This window comes from Lissotriton vulgaris, chromosome 5, assembly GCF_964263255.1.
Source record: "Lissotriton vulgaris chromosome 5, aLisVul1.2, whole genome shotgun sequence".
NCBI classification, from domain to species: domain Eukaryota; kingdom Metazoa; phylum Chordata; class Amphibia; order Caudata; family Salamandridae; genus Lissotriton; species Lissotriton vulgaris.
The window spans coordinates 53,106,251-53,132,575 of record NC_141693.1 but is presented as its reverse complement, the minus strand read 5'-3'; the positions used below and the strand labels follow the sequence as shown (position 1 = coordinate 53,132,575).

General features: G+C 45.6%; 1 protein-coding gene across 1 annotated transcript in view; it reads right to left on the bottom strand.

The window, feature by feature from the left end:
• Positions 1 to 26,325, bottom strand: part of LOC147710128 (E3 ubiquitin-protein ligase TRIM39-like) — a 130,141-nt gene that overhangs the window by 46,157 nt on the left and 57,659 nt on the right. Inside the window, exons 3-5 of the mRNA XM_086920824.1 lie at positions 18,930 to 19,160; positions 6,395 to 6,417; positions 19 to 68 (exon numbers count right to left, since the gene is read on the bottom strand). Coding sequence (XP_086776950.1) covers positions 19 to 68; positions 6,395 to 6,417; positions 18,930 to 19,160 — 304 coding nt within the window. The remainder of the gene's footprint in view (positions 1 to 18; positions 69 to 6,394; positions 6,418 to 18,929; positions 19,161 to 26,325) is intronic.

The window sequence follows — 26,325 nt, the reverse complement described above, 5'->3', positions numbered from 1 at the left end:
AAACCCAACTGTATTTACCTTTATAAATCTTCACCTTCTCTGGGCCCTGAAGCTTCACATTATTACACCTGAAACAGCACATAAACCATGTTGGTGTTACAGAACAAACACAGTTTACAGGATAACACAAGGAACACCACATACAGCCTGTTATTAGAAATATAATCCTGTAATCCCAGGCGCTCCTGTGGACCAGTGCACAGCGCCTGCTACTATTGGCACACGACATTCATAGCTCCAGTGATCCATGGCAACCCAGTTACAACCCGCTGAGCAGTGGCTGGGTGAGGATAACAGGTGCAAACCTACTAAAAGCACAGAATACCCAACACACCAGGGCTACTCTGCTTGCAATGATGAAGGGACATAGATTGGTAGCCAATAAAGACCAGTCTGCAACGCTAGATTCAAACTGGTCCAATTCAATTATTCCTATTCTTTAAATAACCCTCTCACACTATAATAGTGTCATGCTTCATCATCGGGTTCACCCTGACTCCTGAAGGTCAGGGTGGGCTCGACCAAGTTTCAGGGAGCAGGTAAAAGAATGAGATCAGGGGGCATAAAGATTTAAAATCCTCCGGCTCTCTCCAAGGTATCCCTTTATTAGTGGAGAAGTTGCGGATGTTAAAAAGAATATCAAGAGCGAATTAGGATTTAATGGTCCTATGACCCTATACCAACATGTTTCGGCCTTATTCTATGGCCTAGGAGGGTCCGGGGCTTTCATCAGGGTGATTTAGTATCGCCTCCCTGGTGTGTGCGCGTTACGCGGTGTCTAGTTCATGAACAACAGATGCATGTAACTGACTGCATCTAGGGGCAAAGTGTATACTTTCTTTTTTGTGTCCAACCTGTAATCAAAAAGGCCATATTAACACCGGTATTTATGGTATTTTTCATCAGTATGAAATGGCCGGTACGTTATAATGAATCCCATTGTGAGATGTATATATTATAGCATGCAACACCCAGTGCGTGTTCAGGTTGAGGTTAAATAAACCCCTCGGTTATTATCAATAGAGTGTCTGGACACGAGCCACTCTCACCAGGACACCTGTAGCAATACATATGCGTTGAATACTCACTAATTCAGCGAGAGTCAATAGTGCATTGCTCGTACATCAAATCATCTTAAGCACAACAGCCATAACAGTGAATACCTTTTCCAAATACAAACACCCGCTTCCGGTTAGAGAGCTGAAGCCGCCCTCATCGGTCACAAGGTGCCTCATGAGTGAGGTATGTTTAATGATGGTTTAAAATCCACCTACATGAATCAAGTCCTGGTAACACACAGACTAATACATGCTGCACTCACCCATTGGTGTTGAACTTATCGCCTCTCGGGAGAGGGTGTAGACGGGGGTCGCCCTGTAGTCACACTCTTTGTGTTTACAATGGAGATTAAAGATGTGAGACAAACCAAGAGTGAGGCCAAGAAAATGCATACATTGCATGTGAAACCAAACCATTCCTGTGCCACTCCGCACACACAAAGACTCACTTCATTGAGGGTCCGACCCTGCGGTCCTTCCTATTTGGGTCCGCTGCTCCCGGCTTGGTCTTACCAGGGGCCGGTGAGCGAGTGTGTTTATGTACAGACAAAACTGCTTAAGATGATATGATGGACGAGCAATGCACTATTGACTCTGGCTGAATTGGGCTGAGGATTGAAATGAGGCTTTTAAACACCCAAGAGATGGACTGAAAGGAAGACACGGGGACTTGAAGCATTTACTCCTAGAATGAGCACTGAGTAACCTGGGCAGAGGTTTGAGGATTGAAACAAGGCTTCTAGAGACCCCAGAGGATGGACAGGAGGGAAGACTGAGAGAGATTAACAGGTCTAGGAGCAGATCTGAGGATTACACTGAGAACTGAAGGAGACCTCTTCGGATTACAAGGAGCCAACTGGACAAAGTACTTGTCTTTAACCAAATTATAATGATATTTGGAAGCACAAAACAGATGTTTTGAGGATTGTTATCATGATTAGGAAATTCTGACCCAGTTGTTGAGACATCTTGAATTATGTCAAATAAAATGACAATCTCAGCAGGTATACAGTCTAAATATCGAGTTAAAAATATAGAATGGACAGAATATCGAATGGACAGTATATAGACAACAAAAATATCGAATGTAATGGACAAAATATCGAATGGACAGAATATAGACAACAAAAATATCGAATTTGAGGTAAGTTTTTTTTTTTTAAGGGTGAAAAAAATAAAAAACTTTATTTTTTCAGCAGAATAAACAATACTTTCCCCCCCCAACATTGGCATCAATGTATAGAAAAAACATGTGTACACAGTTCACACCCCCAGCACGGCTTCAACAGTTGCAGATAAAACAGGAGATGCAAGAATCAGATCCACGGGATACAGTGCAAGTACAGAAAAACTGACATAAGGAACATGTGCGTAGTCATCAGGGTAGTACCCCAGCCCCTACTCACCCTCCCCATCCCCCGCCACCCCTTCCTCAGGTTCCGATTCCTCGGACGAGAACAATGCAGCACTAGTAGCATCAGAGTCGCTGGCAGTCGACCCCCCCGCACACATCATGCGCCATGCAAGCAAGTCCTCCTGTAGCCGCTCATCCCTACGCGTATGTTGCATGTGCAGAGGTAAGTAAGTTAATATCGATTTACATAAATATAGAAAGTCAAAATATCTAAGTATATAATATAGTTGTTAAATATATTGATTTTTTAACAATATCAACATTTTTTAAGTGTTTTTTATGTTAGTATATGTGTGAAAAGTGTATATTTACTTTACAGTTTATTTTAAGTAATGAATTCTATGGTATTTAATTTTTGCGCAATTTAATTCTGTAGCGGGTTGTGGGTTTATAGGGGAATAGGGTGGGAAGTAATTTAATTATAACTGATTAAATGTTTTAATTTATTTATCGGTATTTATCTTGAATTAATTGTTAATTAATTTTTTATTGGTAATTAAAATATAATTGATAATTAATTTTTATTAATTGATTAATTGATAATTATGTTAATTTTATTTTTAAAAAATCTGTAGCGGGTTGTGGGTTTATAGGGGAATAGGGTGGGAAGTAATTTAATTATAATTGATTAAATGTTTTAATTTATTTATTGGTATTTATCTTGAATTAATTGTTAAATAATTTTAATTGGTAATTAATTAAATTATAATTGATAAATAATTTGTATTAATTGATTAATTGATCATTATGTTAATTTTATTAATTTATTTACTGTAGCGGGTTGTGGTTTTATGGGGTAATAGGGTGGGAAGTAATTTAATTGTTATTAATTACATTTTTAAATTTATTTATTGGTATTTATTTTTAATTAATTGTTAATTATTTTTCATTTGCTAATTAATTAATTAATTGTAAATTGGTAATTCATTTGTATTAATAGGTAATGATTTTTAATAAATAATTTTTATTTGTATTTTTATTTGATTAAATAATATATTATATTTGTAATTAGTTTTAATTACTTTGTAATTGGTATTAATATATATATTTTTTAAATTAATATATGAAGTATTTACTTTCCCTACTGTTGCACTCACTGGAGTGGGAATAGTAATTTTTACCCCTACGCCATCCTACGCTTTCTCTACTGTTGCACTCTCTGGAGTGGGAATAGTAATTTTTACCCCTACGCTATCCAACGCTTTCCCTACTGTTGCACTCACTGGAGTGGGAATAGTAATGTTTACCCTCCCACTATCCAACGCCTTCCCTACTGTTTCATTCTCTGGATTGGGAATAGTAATTTTTACCTCTACGCTATCCAATGCTTTCCGTACTGTTGCACTCTCTGGAGTGGGAATAGTAATATTTACCCCTACGCTATCCAACGCTTTCCCTACTGTTGCACTCGCTGGAGTGGGAATAGTAATTTTTACCCTCCCGCTATCCAACGCCTTCCCTACTGTTGCTTTCTCTGGAGTGGGAATAGTCATTTTGACCCCTACGCTATCCAACGCTTTCCCTACTGTTGCACTCTCTGAAGTGGGAATAGTAATTTTTACCCCTACGCTATTCAATGCTTTCCCTACTGTTGCACTCACTGGAGTGGGAATAGTAATTTTTACCCCTACGCTATCCAACGCTTTCCCTACTGTTGCACTCTCTGGAGTGGGAATAGTAATTTTTACCCCTACGCTATCCAACGCTTTACCTATTGTTGCACTCACTGGAGTTGGAATAGTAATTTTTACCCTCCCACTATCCAACGCTTTCCCTACTGTTGCACTCTCTGGAGTGGGAATAGTAATTTTTACCCCTACGCTATCCAACGCTTTCCTTACTGTTGCACTCTCTGGAGTGGGAATAGTAATGTTTACCCTCCCGCTATCCAACGCTTTCCTTACCGTTGCACTCTCTGGAGTGGGAATAGTAATGTTTACCCTCCCGCTATCCAACGCTTTCCCTACTGTTGCTCTCTCTGGAGTGGGAATAGTAATTTGTACCCCTACGCTATCCAACGCTTTCCCTACTGTTGCACTCACTGGAGTGGGAATAGTAATTTTTACCCTCCCGCTATCCAACGCCTTCCCTACTGTTTCACTCTCTGGAGTGAGAATAGTCATTTTTACCTCTACGCTATCCAACTCTTTCCCTACTGTTGCACTCTCTGGAGTGGGAATAGTAATTTTTACCCCTACGCTATCCAACGCTTTCCCTACTGTTGCACTCGCTGGAGTGGGAATTGTAATTTTTACCCTCCTGCTATCCAACGCCTTCCCTACCGTTGCACTCTCTGGAATGGGAATAGTCATTTTGACCCCTACGCTATCCAACGCTTTCCCTACTGTTGCACTCTCTGAAGTGGGAATAGTAATTTTTACCCCTACGCTATCCAACGCTTTCCCTACTGTTGTACTCTCTGGAGTGGGAATAGTAATTTTTACCCCTACGCTATCCAACGCTTTCCCTACTGTTGCACTCACTGGAGTGGGAATAGTAATTTTTACCCTCCCACTATCCAACGCTTTCCCTACTGTTGCACTACCTGGAGTGGGAATAGTAATTTTTACCCCTACGCTATCCAACGCTTTTCCTACTGTTGCACTCTCTGGAGTGGGAATAGTAATTTTTACCCCTACGCTATCCAACGCTTTCCTTACTGTTGCACTCTCTGGAGACCTTTCTGTCTTTTCTTTGAACTGCACAGCCCTGATGAGTTGCTTATCACTGCAACGAAACACGTGTCGGCTGGCTACAAAAGACATTAAATGAAGATACCTCTCTCAAAACATTGTGGTTTCTCTGACAGCTGCAACCTAAGTGTACTCGTGTCTACCAGGACATCTCTATTTTGCGCTATTCTATTGTTGTGTGCAGTTGGTACTTTGTTTTTTGCTTGCCACACTAGTTTGTGCCTGGCTATGCTCTCATGTGTTTCATTTTTTACTTTGATTCCTTTGTTTTAGTTTATTTGGCTTTTGTACCTGTTGTTCACATTTTATCTTTTCTGTACAGCAAAGTGTTTGATGGTTGTGTCCCTGTCACACTTGGGCTCAAGATCACCTACTGTGAGGATAAGCAGCTAAGGCCTAAAACTGGTTAATTCATACATGGAAGTGAGAAGGGTGCTGATCTGGAGTTAATCATATGGTCGGGTACGTTACACCGTACTCGGTCTGCAGTGTGATTACTTTCCGATCTATGAGTCTGTCTTAACTATTCATCAGAATTCAGTGATTGTAACACTCACTCTCTGGGACCCATTAAGTCACGACTTTTGAGAATATCCCTGGAAACTGTTTTTCAAAGGCCTTTTTGAGCGATATTTGACAAGAAGTTTGAGATTGGCATCGAGGACCAGCTCTGCACAATCCCTAAGCCTGACAGAAAACTTGAGGGGTTTTCCAGGAATGCAATGAAGTTTGCTGAGGCTCGTGGCGCTTTTTAGAAGACTTGTGGTAGGTTAACAAAATATAAAGAAGTTTTATGAATATAGATGTTCATTTGTGCTGGACTAATTCAATTATTTCAGCACTCAAACAAATTTCCAGAGGATGCGAGTGAGAATTCTCAGGACTCGAGGATGTTTTCAGGGGACTCAGCAGAGATTTCTGAGATCTCAATAAAGTTTTATGAGGCACTGAAGATTTCTTAAAACAAAATGAAGGGTTTGAAAGAACGTGTGGATATATTGTGGATTCTGAGACCAGGGAGAATAGTGCAGGTACAGTTTAGATCTTTCAAAGTACTGGACTTAACTTTCTGAGGACCATAGGTGAATAGTATTCTTTTTACAAAATGAGTTTTTTGACATGTTTCTTCAGCAGGATAGGGATTTGTGAGCTCAGCAGTGGACATTACACACTGCAGCAGCAAGGCATGCTTCTTACACACCGAGAGGAGGATAATACATCAGCCTTACCTGCTCAGGGTGCTCTTGACATCCTGCAAAACAGAGAAAGAAATACAAGGAGATCAGTTTCCACAGAAGATGTTAACATTTAATATTACTTTATAAGTGAAATGTGTTTGGAAATCTAAGCTCCATTGAACTCTTCTATCTCTAGTTACAAGACATTGGGAGCTGCCCCCACATCCTCGTACAAAGTCTGATATTCTGTCGCCACAGGCGGTGATATCCTGAATGGAAATCCCATGACACAGAACAATCTGTAATATTCTGAAAGGAATCACATGACACAACAGAGGCTATAATAGTCTGAGTACTTTAAAAAGGGTCTCTACCCCTGAAAACCCCAACAGTTCACCTTTTCACCACTGGTCCTTGACCTCTCCTGTGTTGTAAGTCTTCCTAAGAAGGTCTCACCCACTGTAGTCGCTGTTAAAATGGAATTAGGAGATGCAACACTTAGAGCCTGCCTTTTAATATATGGCCAGTTAAGTCTGCACAGTTAGGGTAAGGGGCTGTGGGTAGGCTGCAGAAGACATGTATAAAGACTTTGTGCACTATGAGTGTTGCATGTGTGGATTAGGGTGAGTGTGGAACGTGTCTCTTGCGCGTTAACCTAAGGGGATAGAATTTTGTCTCTGCTGTGTGTCAATGCAACCCAACACGGAAGACGGAAAGATGGAAAAAGTCTGCCAAACAAGGAGGTAGGTTATGGGTACATTAAAGTCCTTGAAGCTAACCAGGCTCCTCTGGAAGGAAGGAGGTAGACAGGTGCCACCTAGATGTGCCGGGGCAGACCCGTACCACTTCCTGCTTCATTCATCTCCAGAATGGTTGCTGTGGACAGTTTTGTGTAGCAGCTGAGTTGGAAGGCTTCTCCCTCTTTTGTGCCTTTGTCTCAGATTCCATCAATGCACACCCACTTCTACTCCCAGTTAGTGCCATGTTTGAGTGAACACAAACTTTGGCCTGACCATTCCGGGTAAATAAATACATTATCGGGAACTGCCTGAAACCAGCTCCTGAGATGGATCTCTGGGGCCCGCATCTATTCATTGGTTGTTATAATTCACAGGAAAGGGCTGTTCCTTTCTGGTCACAGATTTTTAACTATTGTGATTGCAGTATCCTAAAAACCAATAAATTCACAGAAAAGGGCTGTTCCTTTCTGGTCCAATCATGTTTCTGGACAATAATAGTGGGAGGAGTGGCCATAGATTTTTAACTACTGAGATTGGACTATCCTAACAACCAATGAATTCACAGGAAAGGGTTTTTCCTTTCTGGTCCAAATGTGTTTTGGACCATTAAAGTTGTTGATGCAGGGTGATTGGTTATGTTAACCAAGGTGGATGGTGAATGGTATAAAATGTCTTTATAGAATCAGTGTCGTCCACAAAGATTCAGAAGAAGGTCGGTGACGGTGGTGGCATGTCGTATTATTCAGTCTGAGCTTACAGGCCAGTGGCGAAAAGAGTGAATTATATTTTGCTTGCATTGTGGCTTGGGTGCTTTTACCCAATTTATTGGCTAGTAGTTGGTTCTGTTTGTAGTCTTTGTATATTATGCACTTGGGATTGCTCCTTTTTGATACGTATAGGTCAAGATTAGTGATTTTGGAGAGGATTAACTCATATATAAGGGAGGTCCTTTACTTGTTTGAAGTGGATAACTTTATGGTGTTATAGCATGTTATGATTTCCTAAGGGACTCTATGATGGATATCAAGTTGAGATTTAGAATAATTAAACTTTTTTGGGAGGGTAAAATCTTTTTCCTGATTTTTAGTTTACAGAACCCAATGGAGTGTGGATATGAAGCTGTGATATTTATATATGGTCACCGAGTATTTCCGTACAACAATGTAGGAGCAGTACAAGTGTTCCAAGTGAAGAGTTGAACATTTTATGCCCTTATAAAAAATAGAAAGATATCAAATATCAGGTTAAATATTAATAGAATTTGTAGATACTAGGGGGATCATTAGTATGGCGGGTGGATCGCCACCGCCCGTATGGCGGTGGCGATCTGCCCGCCATCAACCACCGCCCGCTTTCAAATTCCCCCTGCCACATTACCATGGCGGGGCACACACCGGCGGACGGAAAGACCGCCCGCGGTCTTCCGCCCCGTCGTAGAGTCGACCGTGTGGAAAAGTTGCTAACATGTTGGCAGTGTCTGGGAGACACCGCCATCCATATTAGCATGTCTGCGGGGAAAGGCAGGCGGTTCACGTAATTGGGGTCCCGTAGCGGGCCCCCAGGGATTCTGGGGAGTGCACATGGAGGGTACCTATGGTACCCCCTGCAGTTCCATGCACAACATGGCAGGCACCGCGCGGTGCCTGCCACATTATGCACAGAAGTGCACGACATGCCTTCTTGGCGTTGCGGCGGGCGGTGCTAAGTCTTTTTCCAATAGAAATATTTTTTTATTAAATGTAAAAATCTTTTTTTGATGTTAATGTGAATCCTGTACATCTTAATATGTTTTTTTAAATCTAGGTATCTCTGGGATAAATGATCGATTTTACACTTAGACTTCAATGTGACATTGCTGTAACGAAATACATTAAGTAAGGTTATTGGGTTAGATATCTGAGTTGAGGACGTGGTAAATTATTAATGAACTATTCACTAGAAAGGTGTTGCATATAACAACTCTGATTTGGTAGGATAAATGATGGAAATGTATTTTGCCAATAAAATGGGGGTTTGGTGATTGTATGTCTTTGCAATGGTGAACTATCTGTTAGTATGTTATAGGAAAATAATGTGATGCAAAGTATTGTTTTAAAATATGGTGATGCAAAGTATTGTTTTAAAATATGGTGATGCAAAGTATTGTTTTAAAATATGGTTTGTATGTAAACGTTGTTCCGTGTGAGCCTGTGTGTCTAAGCTGTAACACTGTTTATGCATTGTAATGAATTAATCATTTATTTTGTATGATGTGTTTTTAGATATGTTTGTACATGTACATATGTAAATTTTCTTTGAGCCCTGATGAAGTCCTCTCAGAGGACGGAACGCATTGGCTGGGTGTTTCTTCAATATATTGAAGAATAATAAAGAGCATTGTTTTGAGACTTCATACCACTGCTCCCATGTTACTTTGATATTGGAGAAGAGTACATTGATATTGACACCACTGAACTATGTGTACTTTGTGAAAGGAGGAGAGAAGAAACACAGAGACCAAACTCTCCAATACAAGTGTTGGACTCTTGAGGCACTCCCTTTCGTGTGTTTTTTCTGTTTTATTGCCCTTTATATTGGGATGGGCTACTGGCATGCATGCAACATCGCAGGCAGAATTGACCTGTATACTGGGATGGGTTAGTGACATGCATGTGACACCATAGGGTGAACTCAGCTCTATATTGGGATGGGTTACTGGCATGCATGCAACACCGTGGGATGGACTGACCTACATATTGGGTGGGTTACTAACGTGCATGCAACACTGTAGTCTGAACTGACCTTTATACTGGGATAGGTTACTGGCATGTAACCACAATGACCAGATAAATCTGGTCTAGGGGAACCAGAGGCACGGGGTACTGGTAGATGGCAGCCTCCAACATAAACTGTTTACCACAATGAACCGCTACCAGTAGGAGTATTACTAGTGTACGTGAAGTGTTATTTTGTGAGTGCAGGCATCTCACAAAAAGTGAAGGACTGGTCTCACACACCACCGGGTCTCATGCTTCATCATTGACCAGTCCTCGCCCTCTAAAAACTTGGTTTGATAGAAGGCGGGCATACACCTGACGACAGGGATGCACTTCTAAACTAAGTGGGGGCCCAAAGAAAAATATGCAGTGAAAAAAGCCATTATGGGTGTCTACTTAATTTTAATAGCGTCGACATCCATATGGTAGCTTAAAATAAAGTGATCAGTGTCATGGGGATATTAGTTTCCCCCCACCGCTGTTTGTGAGATCAACATGTTTCTGCCTGTAGGCCCAACTGGGTCCGCGGCATTCATCAGGATCATAGTATAAAGGGCTCCGCTCTTACCGAACTTGGGTGAGATCGTTCCACTTGGTGGGGTGATCAATACTCACACTCCACTGTCTGTAATGATAGGCTTAAAATGATTCCTATGATGAGGTAAACTGCGCCTCATAGGAGGGAGATCAGATGGACCCTTTAGGTCCTGGAATGTTAACTGCAGTGATCTCCGCCTTTCAGCCTAGGTCTGCATGCCTCCGCTCCTCGATGGTGGATATGTTACTGGCATGCATGCAAAATTGTAGGCTGAACTCACCTTTATATTGGGACAGGTTACTGGCATGCATGCAACACCATGGGCTGGACTGACCTATATATTGGGATGGATTACTGGCTTGCATGCAACACTGTAGGCTGGACTGAAGTATATATTGGGATGGGTTACTGGCGTGCAAGCAACACCGTATTCTGAACTTACCTTTATATTCGCATCGGTTACTGGGGTGCATACAACACCGTAGGCTGAACTGACCTTTATATTGGGCTAGATTACGGACATGCAAGAACCATGCAGGAAGAACTAACCTGCATATTGGGATGTGTTAGCGGCATACACGCAACCAACATTGTAAGCAAGATTTGCGGCGGGTATTGTGAAGGGGTCCGATCTCCCATCGATATCTTTGCTTTTTATGGCTGTTATTCTTGTGGTCCTGGACCCAGGAACCGTCTTGTACCTTAAATTCACATTCAGAATTAAAGACATAAAGGAGGCAGTGAGGATACTGCTCCTAATGGTCTTCAGTGAGAGCAATACTGGATCTTCCTAAGCGCCATCCGACATCTCAGGCCATACGCCAACTTCATTGGCTTCCTGTCAGGTGTAGAGTCCAATTTAAGGCCCTCTGTCTGGTCCACAAATCTCAAAATGGAAGAGGCTCAGAGGACTTCACTAATCTATTCCCTCGTTATGTGCCTTCTCGCACATTAAGATCTAGTAGCCAAGATCTATTTCGCTTGCCCAGAATAAGGAGAGTTCCTTGGGGTGGGAAATCTTTTTCCTACCAGGCAGCAACACTGTGGAATACCATGCCCATTACGTTGCGATCTGACACGAACAGAACCAGTTTTAGGAAGACCCTAAAAACGTGGCTCTTTTCTATGCCCTAATAGCTTCCTGACTTTTCTTCCGTTCTACAGCGCCAAGACGCCTCGGCATAAGCGCGCTTTAAAAATAATTCAGTCAGTCAACATGGATTCATTATCAGACAAGGGTCTACAGCGAGCACTAGCTTGGCCACGCCTCGTTTCAAGTGAGCTCAAGTGATAAACAAACATTTAGCTATAATTTTCCTAGAAGCAGAAATGGCCTTTAGGCTAACTTGATTAGGTCAATTAAATTTCTGTATCAACATTGACGGCCATGATCAGAATAAACAAATTCACCTTAGACTGTTCCTGATTTGGGCCTGGAACCAGAGAAAGATGATCCCTAGGGCCATATTTTTTAATGGATTGAGCAGCTTTTGCCCCACAATACAACCCTTCAGTGTGATTTATCAAGCCACGCAAGCCCAGCTTCCGTGGCCCCTTACGGCTTGATAGATCCACAGCAAAGCAACGCAGCACACATCGCTGCGTTGTTACTCTGCCCCAGGGAGGCCAGTGCGGAAACCCGTCGGCGCCCATCCGTCGCCAGGAGCCAGAACCCCTGCCCCCCTTCCATCAGAACTGAGGTACCCCCAAGAATCACTTACTCTTCTGAAGCCTTACAAAAATTGACAACTTATATTTCTAACCAAATCAATCAGGCCGAAAATTCTTCCAAAGTCCCATTAAAAGTGCTTAACACTTTCATAAACCCTAGACTTTCCTCTCAAGAAATACATGCGTCACAAGCACTTTGTGATTCTCTGTCCAACCACTTTGAAGACAAAATCTAAGTGATCCCTCAGGCATCCCCTAGCCTGTCTGAACAAGCATGTGTGGAGATTCATTTCACCCCGCCCCACTCGGACAGCGCCACCAGGTTAAGAAAGTTTAATGCTTTCTCACTGGAGACAATTCATAAAGCTCTTGCATTAGCATTGCTGGAGGCACAAAGAGGAGAAATAACTTTATTTTACTGTCGTTCTGCAATACACATAGAAAGAGGAAAAAGCCTCCTCTGAAGGTTTCCCTTCCTGCACAGAAACAATCATCCCCGCAACGCAGGCACCCTTGCGCCATGGTAATAAGGGGCCTACCTTGGCGCACAGCAGCCCGTTGTGCGGCGGCGCAGGAGAAAAGGACAGGAATGTGCCGTACCTGATAGATACCTGATAGATACGGCGCATTCCTGCCCTTTTCTTTTACCATAGGGCAGCGCAACAGGAAGGCCTGCGGCGCTGCCGTATGGTAAAACCTCATAAATGCAGCTCCTGTTCTTACAGTGATCGTGTTATTGGGCTTCAGTTGCCGCCCTGAGGACCTAATCTGTTGTTGGAAGTTTTTGTTATTATAACCGTAAATTTATATTTTTGGCATCGCCCTGATGGAGTGTGTGGTGTTAGCGCTCTAGTCGGCGCGAAGGCGCGTATGACGTTACACGCGCCAGCAAGAGCGTGCAGGAGTGCGCATGCGCGAACGGCGGTTCGCGCTTCCCAGAGCTTGCTGGAGCGCGATTATAGTAAGACGCCCGGCGCTCTTCCCTAGTGTTATGTATAATTAATAAATACAGTCTGCATCCCCAATCCTGCTATCTGAGTGACCCTTGGGGGGAAAGCCTGGGACTCCACAGAGGCGACGAGGAGTGGGATCTGTCCCCACACATGCACAAGAAAAAGAAAGTAAAAGTTTCCTATACTACCAGGAGCAGTGGAGAGAGAAGGAAAGACCCAGGACACACCAATCGAAATCACCCATCTGCAGAGGAAGGAGTAAGGCGCAAAATTGCCGCAGAACCCACGGGAAGACCGTGGCAGAGGCGCAGAGACCCACACGAGCACACTGCGTGCCCAGGAGTCAAGAGACACTGCGACCTGCACAGAAGCACGGTAGGAGCACGCAAGGGTCCCCACCAGGGCCCTGGCGGAAAAGGGTGACCGCGCGGAAGGGGGAAGAGGAGAACCCAGCCCCAACACGTCGCAAGCAGGAAGCGCTAGCACACCGGGCAGCCCCAGGAATCGGGGAGGGAACAACAGCGCGCCCGGCAGCCCCAGGAATCAGAAAGGCGAGCCAGAGAGACAAGCCAGAATGAGTAACCAGGCGTCCTCACTCACGGCGCCGATCCCGTTTTTACCCAAGCCTGGTGAGCCCTAGATGAAGTGGGAGGACTGGAGGGAATACTTCAAGAACTATCTAGAAGCCCTTGAGGATGAATCCAATGACGAATTCACCCCCGCAAGAAGGAAACGAATACTACTGCACAACCTGGGCCCAGAGGGCATAAGGGTGTTCACGAACATAGCGACAACACCTCCACAAGCAGCCGATGCAGACGTCTTCAAACAAGCCCTAGAAGATCTAGACGCCCACTACCGCCCGGCGGTATGTGTCTCCATTGATAGGTTCAACTTTCAGCAAAGGAAACAAGGAGAAGGAGAATCGGTTGACGACTACGTAGCAGCCCTGAGGAGACTAGCAGTCACGTGCAAGTGCAGGGCACTGGAAGAAGATTTTATCAAAGACCAGATAGTGATGCACACCACTAACAGGAATGTACATGACAAGCTGTGGGCTCACGGTGAAGCAACGCTAAAAGAAGTAATCGCGATGGTGAAAAAAGCTGAACTTTCTAAGCGGTGTGCTGAAGCCGCGAAAAAAGAGAGTGCGCAAAGAATCATGGTCAACAAAGTTGACGACGCGGAACCATCGGGAAGACACAAGATGGCACCTGGAGACAGCAGAGGAACCAGCAAATGAGCGGGAAGACCCGGACAAGCAGGGAAACAGTCCTCGCACGCCAAGCCTACGTGCTATAGATGTGGAAGTGCGAACCATGCAGCCCAAGACAAACGCTGCCCTGCTTTTCGCGCAAAGTGCATGTTCTGTGGCCTGGTAGGCCACTACGAGAAAGTGTGTCGGAGGAAGGAGAAGAAATTAGTGGTGAAATACATAGCGCACCAGCAGCATGAAGATGGAGCCGACAAGGAGTCAGATGAAGACGACAGAGTGTTGTGTATTGAAGAGCTAGTGCTAGGCATTGACACTCAGCGCTCCAACAAACCGCGAGCGGACATGTTAATAGGGGGAGTCAAAATAAGAATTGCGATAGACTCAGGATCCCCGTACACCATCGTGCAGAGGTCAGTGTGGGAAGAGGAATTCAAACCCAGCCTGGGTCCCCAACTGGAACCACTTGACATAAGGCCGGTATCATACACGAGCAACCCGATTCCGATGGTAGGATACCGGAGCCTGAAGTTCGAATTCAGAGGGAGGACGGCTACATGCAAGCTGTACGTGGCAGAGAAAGGCCCCTCAGTTCTAGGATGGAGAGACCAGGGAGACCTTGGAATCAAACTGGACCGAGGTGGCAAAGAACAAGTGCTGTTGACGGACATAGAGCGCTGGCCAGACCTAGAGAGAGTGAGGAGGGATTTCCTCAAAGTCTTCGGAGGCAAAGTGGGAAAACTGGAGAAGTTCATGCACAAAATCATACTCAAAGAAGACTCCCAGCCAGTGTCTCACAAGGTCCGAAATGTACCCATAGCAGTGAGGGAAGCGGTGCAACGAGAACTGTCTCGGCTGGAAGAGCAAGGAATCATCGAGCCAATTGATAGCTCGGAATGGTTGGCTCCCTTGGTGGTCGCCAGGAAACCCAACGGCAAGGTGCGCCTGTGTGTTGACCTGCGTGAGTTGAACAAATGCTTGGTGGTGAAGAAGTTTCCGCTCCCCAGGATCGAGGAAATGTTGGCGGAAACCAGAGGTGTGAAATGGTTCTACACAGTAGACCTCACGTCAGCATACCATCAAATTGACCTACACCCGTCCAGCAGGAAACTAACGTCCTTCATCACCCCGTATGGATGTTATCAGTTCCGCAGGATGCCCTTCGGTCTGGCGTCCGCTGCAGCGGTGTTCCAAAAACTCATGCACCGCCTGTTCAAAAACATCGATGGCATCCAGTATTTCCAGGATGACATCTTAATAATGGGGAAGGACCGTGAAGACCACGATACCAAGCTGAACAAGGTACTAGGCGTTCTACAGGAGAAAGGGCTAACGGCGGAATGGGAGAAGTGTAGATTTCGCATGACATCCGTCACCTACTTGGGGCACGAGATAAGCAGGCAAGGGATCACACCCAAGAAGGACAACGTGAGAGCAATCTGCGAGGCCAGAGCACCAACCAACAAGGACGAGGTACGGTCATTCCTCGGAATGGCCGAGTACTACAGCAAATTCGTCCAACATTTTGCCACGAAAACGCACAGGTTAAGGCAACTCATTAGAGACAAGGCATAATTCCAGTGGGATGACGAGGCTCAGAGTGAGTTTGAAGAACTGAAAGGGAACATTAGCCAAGCGGTGCCCTTGCACGGACATGACCCAGCAGGAGTCACCATTCTCACCACTGGCGCCAGTGAAAAGGGCCTAGGGGCGGTCCAAGCACAAGAAAGGGATGACAACACAGTTGAAACTCTCAGCTTTGCGTCCAGAGCGTTGTCGCACACTGAACAGAAGTTCAGCGTAATAGAGAAAGAGATGCTGGCTGTCGTGTGGGCCATGGGAAAGTTCTAGCAGTTTCTGTGGGGCACAAGGTTTCGCTTAAAAACTGACCACAAGCCGTTAGTTAAGGTGCTCACCTCAAGTGGGCATGCCACAGCCACCCCGCGGATAGCGAAGATGACTCTCAAACTCCTGGAGTACACGTACGACGTGGAGTACATCCAGGGGACACGCAACAAAGTGGCAGACTACCTCAGCAGGGCCTCAGCCATGGAGGAAGCGCCCATGCCTGTGGAGGAGAACGAAGAAATGGTAGCAGTGATGGAAGACATGGAAAAAGCCATCAGCATACAGGAGTGGGAACACGCATACGAAGAGTATGAGAACTTAGAAGAGGCTAAGAGGTACCTCGTCAGCGGATGGCCGGACAAAAAAAGGTTAGGAGAGGTGCCTAGGAAACTGTATGAGGTGCGGTAGGAATTATCCATGAGTGACTCGGGAACCGTCCTGTATCGTGGCGACAAGGTGGTGCCGCCAGAAAAGCTAGTCCCAACCCTACTGAACCAGCTACATGAAGGCCACCTTGGCATCGTAAAGACCAAGTCAAGGGTGAAACAGATGTACTGTTGGTCAGGAATGGACATCCAGATCGAGAGACATGTGAGGGGCTGCGACCAATGCCAGGGGTCAGACAAAGTACTGAAACCCTTGAGACCTGCGTTGGGGAGATTTGAGCAACCCTGTGATCCATGGGAGGACCTCGCGGTTGACATCCTAGGACCGATATTGGACGACCAAGGTACTGCCAAATATTTGTGTGTGTTGGTGGACAAGTATTCCAAATGGCCGGAGGTGCATGTACAGGAGGAAATGGACTCGGAAGTAGTAATCAAATTCCTCACCACAGTGTTCCTAAGGGAAGGTATCCCGAGGACAATATTGGCAGACAATGACCCGCAATTTACATCTGATAAGTGGCACCGGTACACCGAGAGGAACGGGATCAAATCTAAACACACCTCAGTGTACCATCCTGCCAGCAATGGGCAAGTGGAACGATTTAACCGAGTCCTCATGGGGTCCATTAAAGCGGCCATTATGCAAGGAAAAGACTGGGAGACAGAAATTCAGAGAATGTTATGGGTGTACAGAATCACCCCCACCTCAACAGGGTATAGTCCTTTCCAGATCTTAAGGGGCAGGCATCCGTTCACGAAAGACAATGTGGTATGGAGAGAAAAGACCATCACCAGTAAGTGGTCACCTGCCGTGGTCCAGCACAATTTGGAGAAGGCCCAGAGAGTGTACACGGAACACTACAACCGGAGAAGGAGAGTAAAGGACTCGATTTTGGAAAAAGGGGAGTGGGTGAGAGTTAAGCAGACAGTACTGAGGAAGAAGGAAGAAAGCAAGTACAGCCCACCCCTACAAGTGGAGGAAGTGTACAACAGAGCAGCACTTCTCAGCGATGGGAAAGTGTGGTCCCAGGATCGCATGGCGAAGATAAATAAGATCGTGCAGTGGCCGGAGGAGAAAGGGAACTGTCCAGAGACAAGAAAGAGAAGCGGAAGAAAGAGCGTCAGGCGGCGGAAGCCAAGGAGAAGGAGATGTGTGCATAGAGTGTGAAGAGCTAGTTGAGTGTGAGGGAGACATCAGCAAAAGAAGAAGTGACACCCAGGAGAAATGAACATGGTCAGGGGAGAGAAAAGGTGGGGAGCCCTGTGCCCGAGGGTGTCCACGAAGCCTCCACTCCGGTAAGGCGCACGCGTGCTGGGAGAGTGATAATCAGGCCTGCACACCTCAGAGACTTTGAATGAGAGAACATTGAACTGTAAATGTCCGTTGTGTAAAAGGAGGAGATATGTGGTGTTAGCGCTCTAGTCGGCGCGAAGGCGCGTGTGACGTAACACGCGCCGGCAAGAGCGTGCAGGAGTGCGCATGCGCGAACGGCGGTTCGCGCTTCCCAGAACTTGCTGGAGCGCGATCAAGGTAAGACGCCCGGCACTCTTCCCTAGTGTTATGTATAATTAATAAATACAGTCTGCATCCTCAATCCTGCTATCCGAGTGATCCTTAGGGGGAAAGCCTGGGACTCCACAGAGTGTTAACGACTTTGTTAATTCTGTTTGCTATATTATTGCAACAAAACGTTTCCATGTACACTAATTCCATTTCTATATTGCTCGCTGATACATTGTCATACCACAAGACGCCCCGCATTCGTGCGCTCTATAAATGCATTACTTACTTACTGTTTCCAGTGTGAACGTAAATTCTGATATATTTATTTATATAATATATAGTGTGATCTGCTGTTGTGAAAGAACAAAATGGCAATAAATAAATATTTTTCAAAAAATCATTACCTTTTCGAAATGACGAATAATATAGCTCACTGTTCATCCTAACATGAGAATAAAAATATGTAGTGGCCATTAGGAAAAAAGTAAACGCTGTAGAAGAGAAATAAGTGTTTTCACCCTTCTGAGTAAGTTGGTTTCTTTCAAATTCTCACAGATTTTGCTTCTCACTATGCTGCACATTTTTATCCTGTTTTTTTAATAATCTGCTCCCCTGTCTCCATATGTTAATTACTGTCACTGGGATTGGTTGGTGTGCTGCACCGCGCATTATAGATAAAATGCATAAATATAAAACAACTCATCTGCATATTGAGATGGGTTACTGACATGTTTGTGACACCGTAAGAAGTTAATGTAAAGTCAACTGTTTGTATATTGTATTCAGCTCTCAGCATAAAAGGGACAGCATAGAAATGTCTGTATGTATGCTGTGTGCCTGTCGGAGTGCATGGGGTCACTGTGCATTGACCCTGACAGGAGGTCATGTGTGTTCCGCCGACACATGTAACACGGCAAACAAAATATAGATAATTCACTTTCTTCTTTTGTTGTATTTACCAAACAGTATCTCACCTTCAGGAGTTCCCACGCCGGCGCCTCACACTTCTTTTCTATCTCCGTTATCAGGGCATTGAGAGAGGTGATTTGATTGGACATTTTGGTGATATTTGCATTTTCTGCCATGGTAATTTTCTTCTCCATCTCCTCCAGTTTTTCATGCAGTGCTTGCTTATTTTTTTTCAGGAGCTGCTGCAGTTTTTCAAATTCAGATTCAATTTTTTGTTTCTCAATTCTTAACGTGTCCTGTCAGGAGCAAAGAAAAGATGGTTAGATATTAAAAAGCTTCCAACAAGCCGTCCTTAGTGTGGGAGTTCAGCAGAAGGTGGAGAGGATGATAGTTTTTTCAGATCACTAGCATGCTTTTCCTAATTTCTGACCTGTAGCCTCTTACTACCTTACTACTCGAAGTCATTGATCCTACAACCATTGTACCATCATTTGATGCTGTTCTTTTTACCGCATAGTGTGCCCCCCTTAGTATCCTGCCATATACCCGTTTACTGTATTACTCTCCTTGACTCATTTGTCTTGTAATTATGCGATTATCCCTGATTTTTAAATTCTCACATAATGTCGATATTGCATTTATGTCCTTCCTCCCATCCATTGTAAAGTGCTCTGATATCCTTCGGGATCTTGTTCGCACTATATAAAACTTTATAAATAAAATACCTTCCCTTCTACCGTCTTACGTCCTTCTCACACTCCTGCCTTCCCTCAGACACCTCACGAACTGTTGGGAGATCAGAATATGTGAAGCTGCAGAGACGCTCGATCCATGGAGCGAGTGCAAGGAAGAGAACCCACTGCAGGCAGAGAAACTCGATCCATGGAGCGAGTGCAAGGAAGAGAACCAACTGCAGGCAGAGAAGCTCGATCCATGGAGCGAGTGCAAGGAAGAGAACCCACCGCAGGCAGAGACGTTCGATCCATGGAGCGAGTGCAAGGAAGAGAACCCACCGCAGGCAGTGATGCTCGATCCAAGGAGCGAGTGCAAGGAAGAGAACCCACCGCAGGCAGTGATGCTCGATCCAAGGAGCGAGTGCAAGGAAGAGAACCCACCGCAGGCAGAGACACTCGATCCATGGAGCGAGTGCAAGGAAGATAACCCATCGCAGGCAGAAAATCTCGATCCATGGAGCGAGTACAAGGAAGAGAACCCACTGCAGGTGGTGACGCTCGATCCATGGGGCGAGTGCAAGGAAGAGAACCAACTGCAGGCAGAGAATCTCGATCCATGGTGTGAGTGCAAGGAAGAGAACCCAACTAAGGCGGTGATGCTCGATCCAAGGAGCGAGTGCAAGGAAGAGAACCCACTGCAGGCAGAGACACTCGATCCATGGAGCGAGTGCAAGGAAGATAACCCACCACAGGCAGAGACGTTCGATCCATGGAGCGAGTGCAAGGAAGATAACCCATCGCAGGAAGAGAATCTCGATCCATGGAGCGAGTACAAGGAAGAGAACCCACCGCAGGCGGTGACGCTCGATCCATGGGGCCAGTGCAAGGAAGACAACCCACTGCAGGCAAAGACAGTCAAAGACCCAGAGACAGGCTGAGGGGAGAGACTGGCTGAAGTCAAGCGTGAGTCGATGTGACCCACACGAGATAATGTAAAATAAGGAGGGCCAGGAAGTTTCAGCACTTGGGATGGAAGACACGACGCTTAAGGAGTGCAGGCTGCCCCTGTGCTGCGAGGACATTGGCTGTGTTGGCCCAGGAGACACTCCGGGGGTATCCTACCATCGCCCTATTGAGAGTGATGAGGAATTACTAATGTAGTAATTTCACAATCACAATTATACCAGGATTATGAGTTTTGTGGTATGAAAACGAGAGATCAAGAATGACCAGATACATCAATGTTACCGCACCAGTTTCTGCAGGTAATTCCCAACAAACTCCTACAGAGGATGGGCGAGGAGGTTAGTGTGACATCTTGTCCTATTCGAATATAGGAGGCTGTGAGTTATCAGATAAGGTATGTCACACCCTAGCGTAGAATAACAGGTGGGAACCATCAGGTGAAGTATATCCCCAGCCTGGAATAGAGTGTAGAGGGGCGGGCTCCTGTATGTGTCACTAGTATACAGGTGGAGGGCTGTGCTCCTCTGTTGTGTCGCTAGTATACAGGTAGAAGGTTGTGTTCCTGTGATGTGTTACTAATATACCGGTAGAAGGTTGTTCTACTTTGAAGTCACTAGTATACAGGTAGAAGGCTGTGCTTATGTGCTGTGTCACTAGTAGAGAAGTAGAGAGTTGTGCTGGTGTACTGAGGCACTACTATAGAGGTAGACGGTTGTGCTCCTGTTCTGCGTCATTAGCATGAAGGTAGGGGTTTGTGCCCCTGAGCTGTGTCGCTAGGATACAGGTGGGAGGTTGTGCTCCTGTGCTGTGTCACTAGGATACAGGTGGGAGGTTGTGCTCCTGTGCTGTGTCACTAGGATACAGGTGGGAGGTTGTGCTCCTGTGCTGTGTCACTAGGATACAGGTGGGAGTTTGTGCTCCTGTTCTGCGTCATTAGCATGAAGGTAGGGGTTTGTGAGTCTGTGCTGTGCCACTAGTATAAAGGTAGAGGTTTGTGCTACTGTGATGTGTAACCAGTACTGGCAGTGCTTTGTTATTGTATTGGGTCACAAATCCTGGCAGACTGTTGCACTTATTAGCTCTCTCCCTGGTACAGGGATGTGTCCTTGTGCTGTGTCACAGGTCCTAGTAAAGAAAGTGCTCCTGTGCTGTGTTAAACTCTAATGGTAAAGCTCCCTGAAATAGCACTTTGAATAAAGCGAGAAACATATAGTTCATCATCACCATCACTATTTACCATTTTTTTATTTTTTTACATACTGCAGTGACTTGTAAATCACCCAAGTTGAAAGATTCTACTCTTAGGGATCGGGGCTGATCAATGTGGCTTTTCATAAGCATCCCAGGGTTATCAAATATATGCTTCCCTGAGTGGAATGATTTACAGGCAACATCTTTCATATTCAATTTTGAATTCATACTCTTCCTCCATGTTGTCAACACAATGTGTTTCTATCCTCTGTGGTCCTTTGGGGTCTTCGTCAGGACAGGGTTCCTAGTTTGGGGAACTAGTTGACAATATGAATCATCTACTCTCTGAATCCCACAGCACAATTAGGTAAGAAATGTTCAGAGACAGGGTACCTGTACAGAAGGTATTAAGTGAACAGTACAGTAGGGTACATTAGGAGAGGACTTGCCTCCAGAATGGTAACCTGGCATGTACCCCTGCATGGAGTGCCTGACTGCATGTGAAACTGGTACCCTGACTTTTTGTGAGGCCCGTAATCCCCCTAATATATTGTGTGCAAAGAGGCCTAGGCCTATCCTTGGTAATTTACATTTCAGAACCTGTTTGCTGATGTGGAGAGGCGCGCCAAGCGTGTCCCCTTAACCCACATGACACTACTTCTCAAGTCCTGACCAAAGTGGTGGTGGCAGCGTACCCGGTTCTGTGGATAATTAGTTATGACCAGACCTCTTTCCTGTGTGAGATGTCTACTGTACTGTTTGGTGAAGGCCCCAGACCCTTGCGCTAACCTTCCTTGTGCATGGCCAGTGCATGTCGGCACAGTGGATGTGTAGCACATGTGGTAATAGTACTCTGGGTACGGGAAGGGTCTGAGTAGAGGACTTCTTGACCAATGTAGGCTGCGCTATGTAGAGTACTCGAAGTATTGCTGTGAAACCAGGGCTGGTATCTGCATAACAGACAGTCTCCCAGGGGTGAGGGGACAGAACCTGAAGTCTGCCCTACTTCCTGGAAGAACTGAAGGTCTTGCTAGCACTTAGAAGCCTGCCTAGTAAGGAACGGAAGGAGAGTTCCAGGCACTGCAGAAGCAGAGTCTGTCCAGGAGAGAAGCCAGCATACTCCCAGGATAAGAAACACCCAGACAAAGCTGACAGCCAGGTGGAGAGAAGCCAGATATGAGCTGTGTTGTGTGGGGTCTCCTGGCTCTCAGACAGGTTCTCAATGCGATCTGTACCAAACCTTTCAAGGGAGAATATAGCCTCATAGCCCACAGTGGAGGGCTTTACTGGCCATTAAACGCCCACTCCACCATTTAATGCCTGAGCCGAAGGTGAGGGCCTTTAACAAGGGAGCAGGCCTTTATAGCCTGCTACGGACGGCTATAAGGCTATTATAACATTCCGCCCCTAGGAGGCAGAATGTTCTAAACAGTGAACACAGGCCTCCCAGAGCCGGATGGAATTGATAGCCCTTCGGCTCCATGAGCCCTTTGTTTACAGCAACAGCTGTGAAAGAGTAACTTTGGAATGTTGTTGCTCGGGGCTTCTACCGCCCATTAAAAGCCTGGAGCACTACATTATCTTCAATTGAGCGCTCAACATTCTAATGTGCTAATCAGCATTCTATCGTCTGGTGCCCTGATATGTGCCTGCGCTGTCTGATGTCAGAACTGCCCCACGAAGAACCATCATCAATGTTGATGTAAAAGCACTGATCCGGCCTGGAAACCCACAAATGTCAATACCAGTCATTCACTGAAGACCTGACCCTAGGTCGCAACTGCTGCGAGAGGCCACATCTGTCAAAGACAAATCTCACTGTGAAGGCCGCTGAACTGATTGTCACCAGCAGTCCTTGACCCGAGTGAGGCTGCTGCTACAGCTCAACACTACTGAAGGTGCAGCTACAGGAACGGGTACGCCCAGCACATCCATCAACGCCACGAGAGCCACAACTCCACTGTGAAGGGAAATCAGGCCTAACTTACAACAAACTGAAAGAGCAAAGGTTTAGCAGAAACCAGCAGTGTGAGCAATATAGTTTCTGCCCGTGTGAACTCTTTGCGACATAAGTCATTGAACTGATCCACGCAGCAGCCGGTAAGGAGATCCAGGTGGAACGGAACCTGTGTGTGAATAATGTCTCGGTCCTTATGACATACCGGGGACTATAAACATTACAACTCCTAGGGAGGGAAGAGGGCACCAGAGGGGTTGCTGGACCTTTCTTGGGATTGTACAGAGCAATCCTGTAATTATAACTTTACTGGAATTTGGTTTTGCTGGGAATTTAAATAACTTTCTAACTAGAAATAAGCACTGGGCTACACATAACATTACTCTGTTGGTTGATTGAGGGGTTAGTCCTGAGTGCTTGCCCCACCTGCTACCACCCTAAGAAGACTTGGACTGCTCAACCTCGCTACCCTGAGAGTCAAGTGCAGAAAGGGATGTCCTTGGTCGCGTTTTCCAGGGTATAGTTGAAACCCTGAGGCTGGTGAGCAGAGCTGTGATCTGATGCCAGAGTTTTGCAGCAGTGGACGGGTCAGTCGGCTGTCAATTCTATTGGGCGTATACCGACAAGTGAAATAACAACCACTACAGAGTGAAGAGTGTACATTAGGAAAAACACTTCCCAAAAACTGAGAGGGACTACCAGATACCACCAGAATATGTATATTGAAACTTTCTTTAACTTGGCGGCTGTGCCCCCTCGATGAACACTTAAATGTCACGACCAAGAAGAGGCCAAGATGAGGCCTAATGCAGCCAACTCCTATATCTGAGTGGCGATAAATGTGCCGATGGTGCTTCCATGTTACAGGCCTGCCCTTTCTTCCAGTCTAAGGCAGGGCCGCGTGCACTGGTTCTACTGGGGAGTTCCGTTCAGCTATGCCCTGTCCCTCTAAGAGCAGTTTAATGAAGGCATAAAATATCACACTCCAAACTATGCCCAATTTATGAGACTTTCAGATGAACCTCGTAGTGAGGTCTGAGTTGATCAGCTAATGTCTGAAGTCAGTGGCTTAAACAGCCTGTGCTCATGTCGATTTGAGGATTAGAAATGCATTTGTCCTGAAGAAGGGAATGTTCATGTCCCAAAACGTTTCCAGATTAATGGTTATTTGTTTAATAATAACTTAACTATTCATGGATTTAAAATCCCAATAAATATTTGTTTTCTTTAATTAGAAGATAATCCCCTGGAAAGTGTGTAATTTATGAGTAGGAAAACCACCAAGATGTCAGTTTCTCTTTGTAAACAGCTTTGCCAGGAGACATGGGGCTGCATATACCATCTACGTAGCTAGGTCATAGGTAACTATTTCCACACCCAAGCAAGAAATTCAACACAATGGTAGAGTCAGTCCGATGGATGAATAGATAACTCAAGATCCATGCAGTACCCCGGCCCTCAGTGCCCAAATGTGTTGGTGTCGGATCCATAATGCTGATTTTTTGTCACAGGCGAAAACGGATCATACGTGTGCGCCATGACATAAGCCTGTCTCATGGATTTGTGGAGAAGTGTGGCTCACTGGTTAGAGGAGGCAGACCTGGAAGCAGAGGTCAGCCCGGGACCAGGGTTCAATTCCCGGCTCGGCGGAGTCTTGAGTCCTAAAATGTCCACGGACTCGACAATTCTCGCTCCGGTGCCTACTCGATTCACGGGTTCACCCTCTGCGACTCTGGGCAATAGCTTGCTTAATCTCCACAACGGCCCCTCGCGGTGGGATGCCTCGCTTTCACCTTGTGGATACCCTGCCGGGGTTATCTCACAGGGGAATACCAGGACGGGTTCCCTAAGCAAGCGCTTAGATACCGGGTCGGTGATATGCGCTATATAAATACATGTACATTTACGTTTACATTGCGGTCTTGTTGGACTGGGGAGAGCGCCGAAAGTGCTGCCCTCATAGTGGTGGAAGGCTACCGCCTTCACCAGGATTTAAGCAGCACAAGCGCGGTGGTGGCAGCATACAGTACAGTTATCAGTACTAGAGTACAGTCACTTTTTACCCTGTGTCACTTGAGTGAGGCCTAAAGGCTCACTCACCTTTTTAAAAGTTCTGCTGCTGTGTGCTTAACTCACCCCTGGCCGACATCAGGGAGATGTGGAAGTGCATGCGTGATGGAAACATGTGCCATGTGCGTGTGTGCTCACAAGGAATAAACTACACAAAGGGTGAAGTGTGGTACAGTGCACGCATGGTAAATGTGAGTGCTGACAGTGTGTGTACTGGATCAGAGTATGTTACTTTAAAAACAGAGAGACTGCAGTACTGAACAGTGTGCGCCGGCAGAGCGAGTGTGCTGCACGTGGGTCTGCTGGTGGTAGCATAATACAGGAGGATAACAGTACTGGGCAATATGTGTGCTGTGGATGTACACGGAGTGCAGAAGGGCCTGCCCTGGTGCATAACCTGGAGGACCTTGGGGTCGATTTGGGGAATCCAAGACAGCCTGGTGTAAACACGAGGAGTAGAGGAATCCGTCCCACAGAAAGAGTTATGTATTGCAGCACTCCCATGAGCCGGGAGGGACATGTACTGGAGGGCTCGTTATTTTAGTAACAGATCACAAGGGAGGAGCCTAGACACCTCTCAGGAAGAAAGGGTGGGGCTGATAT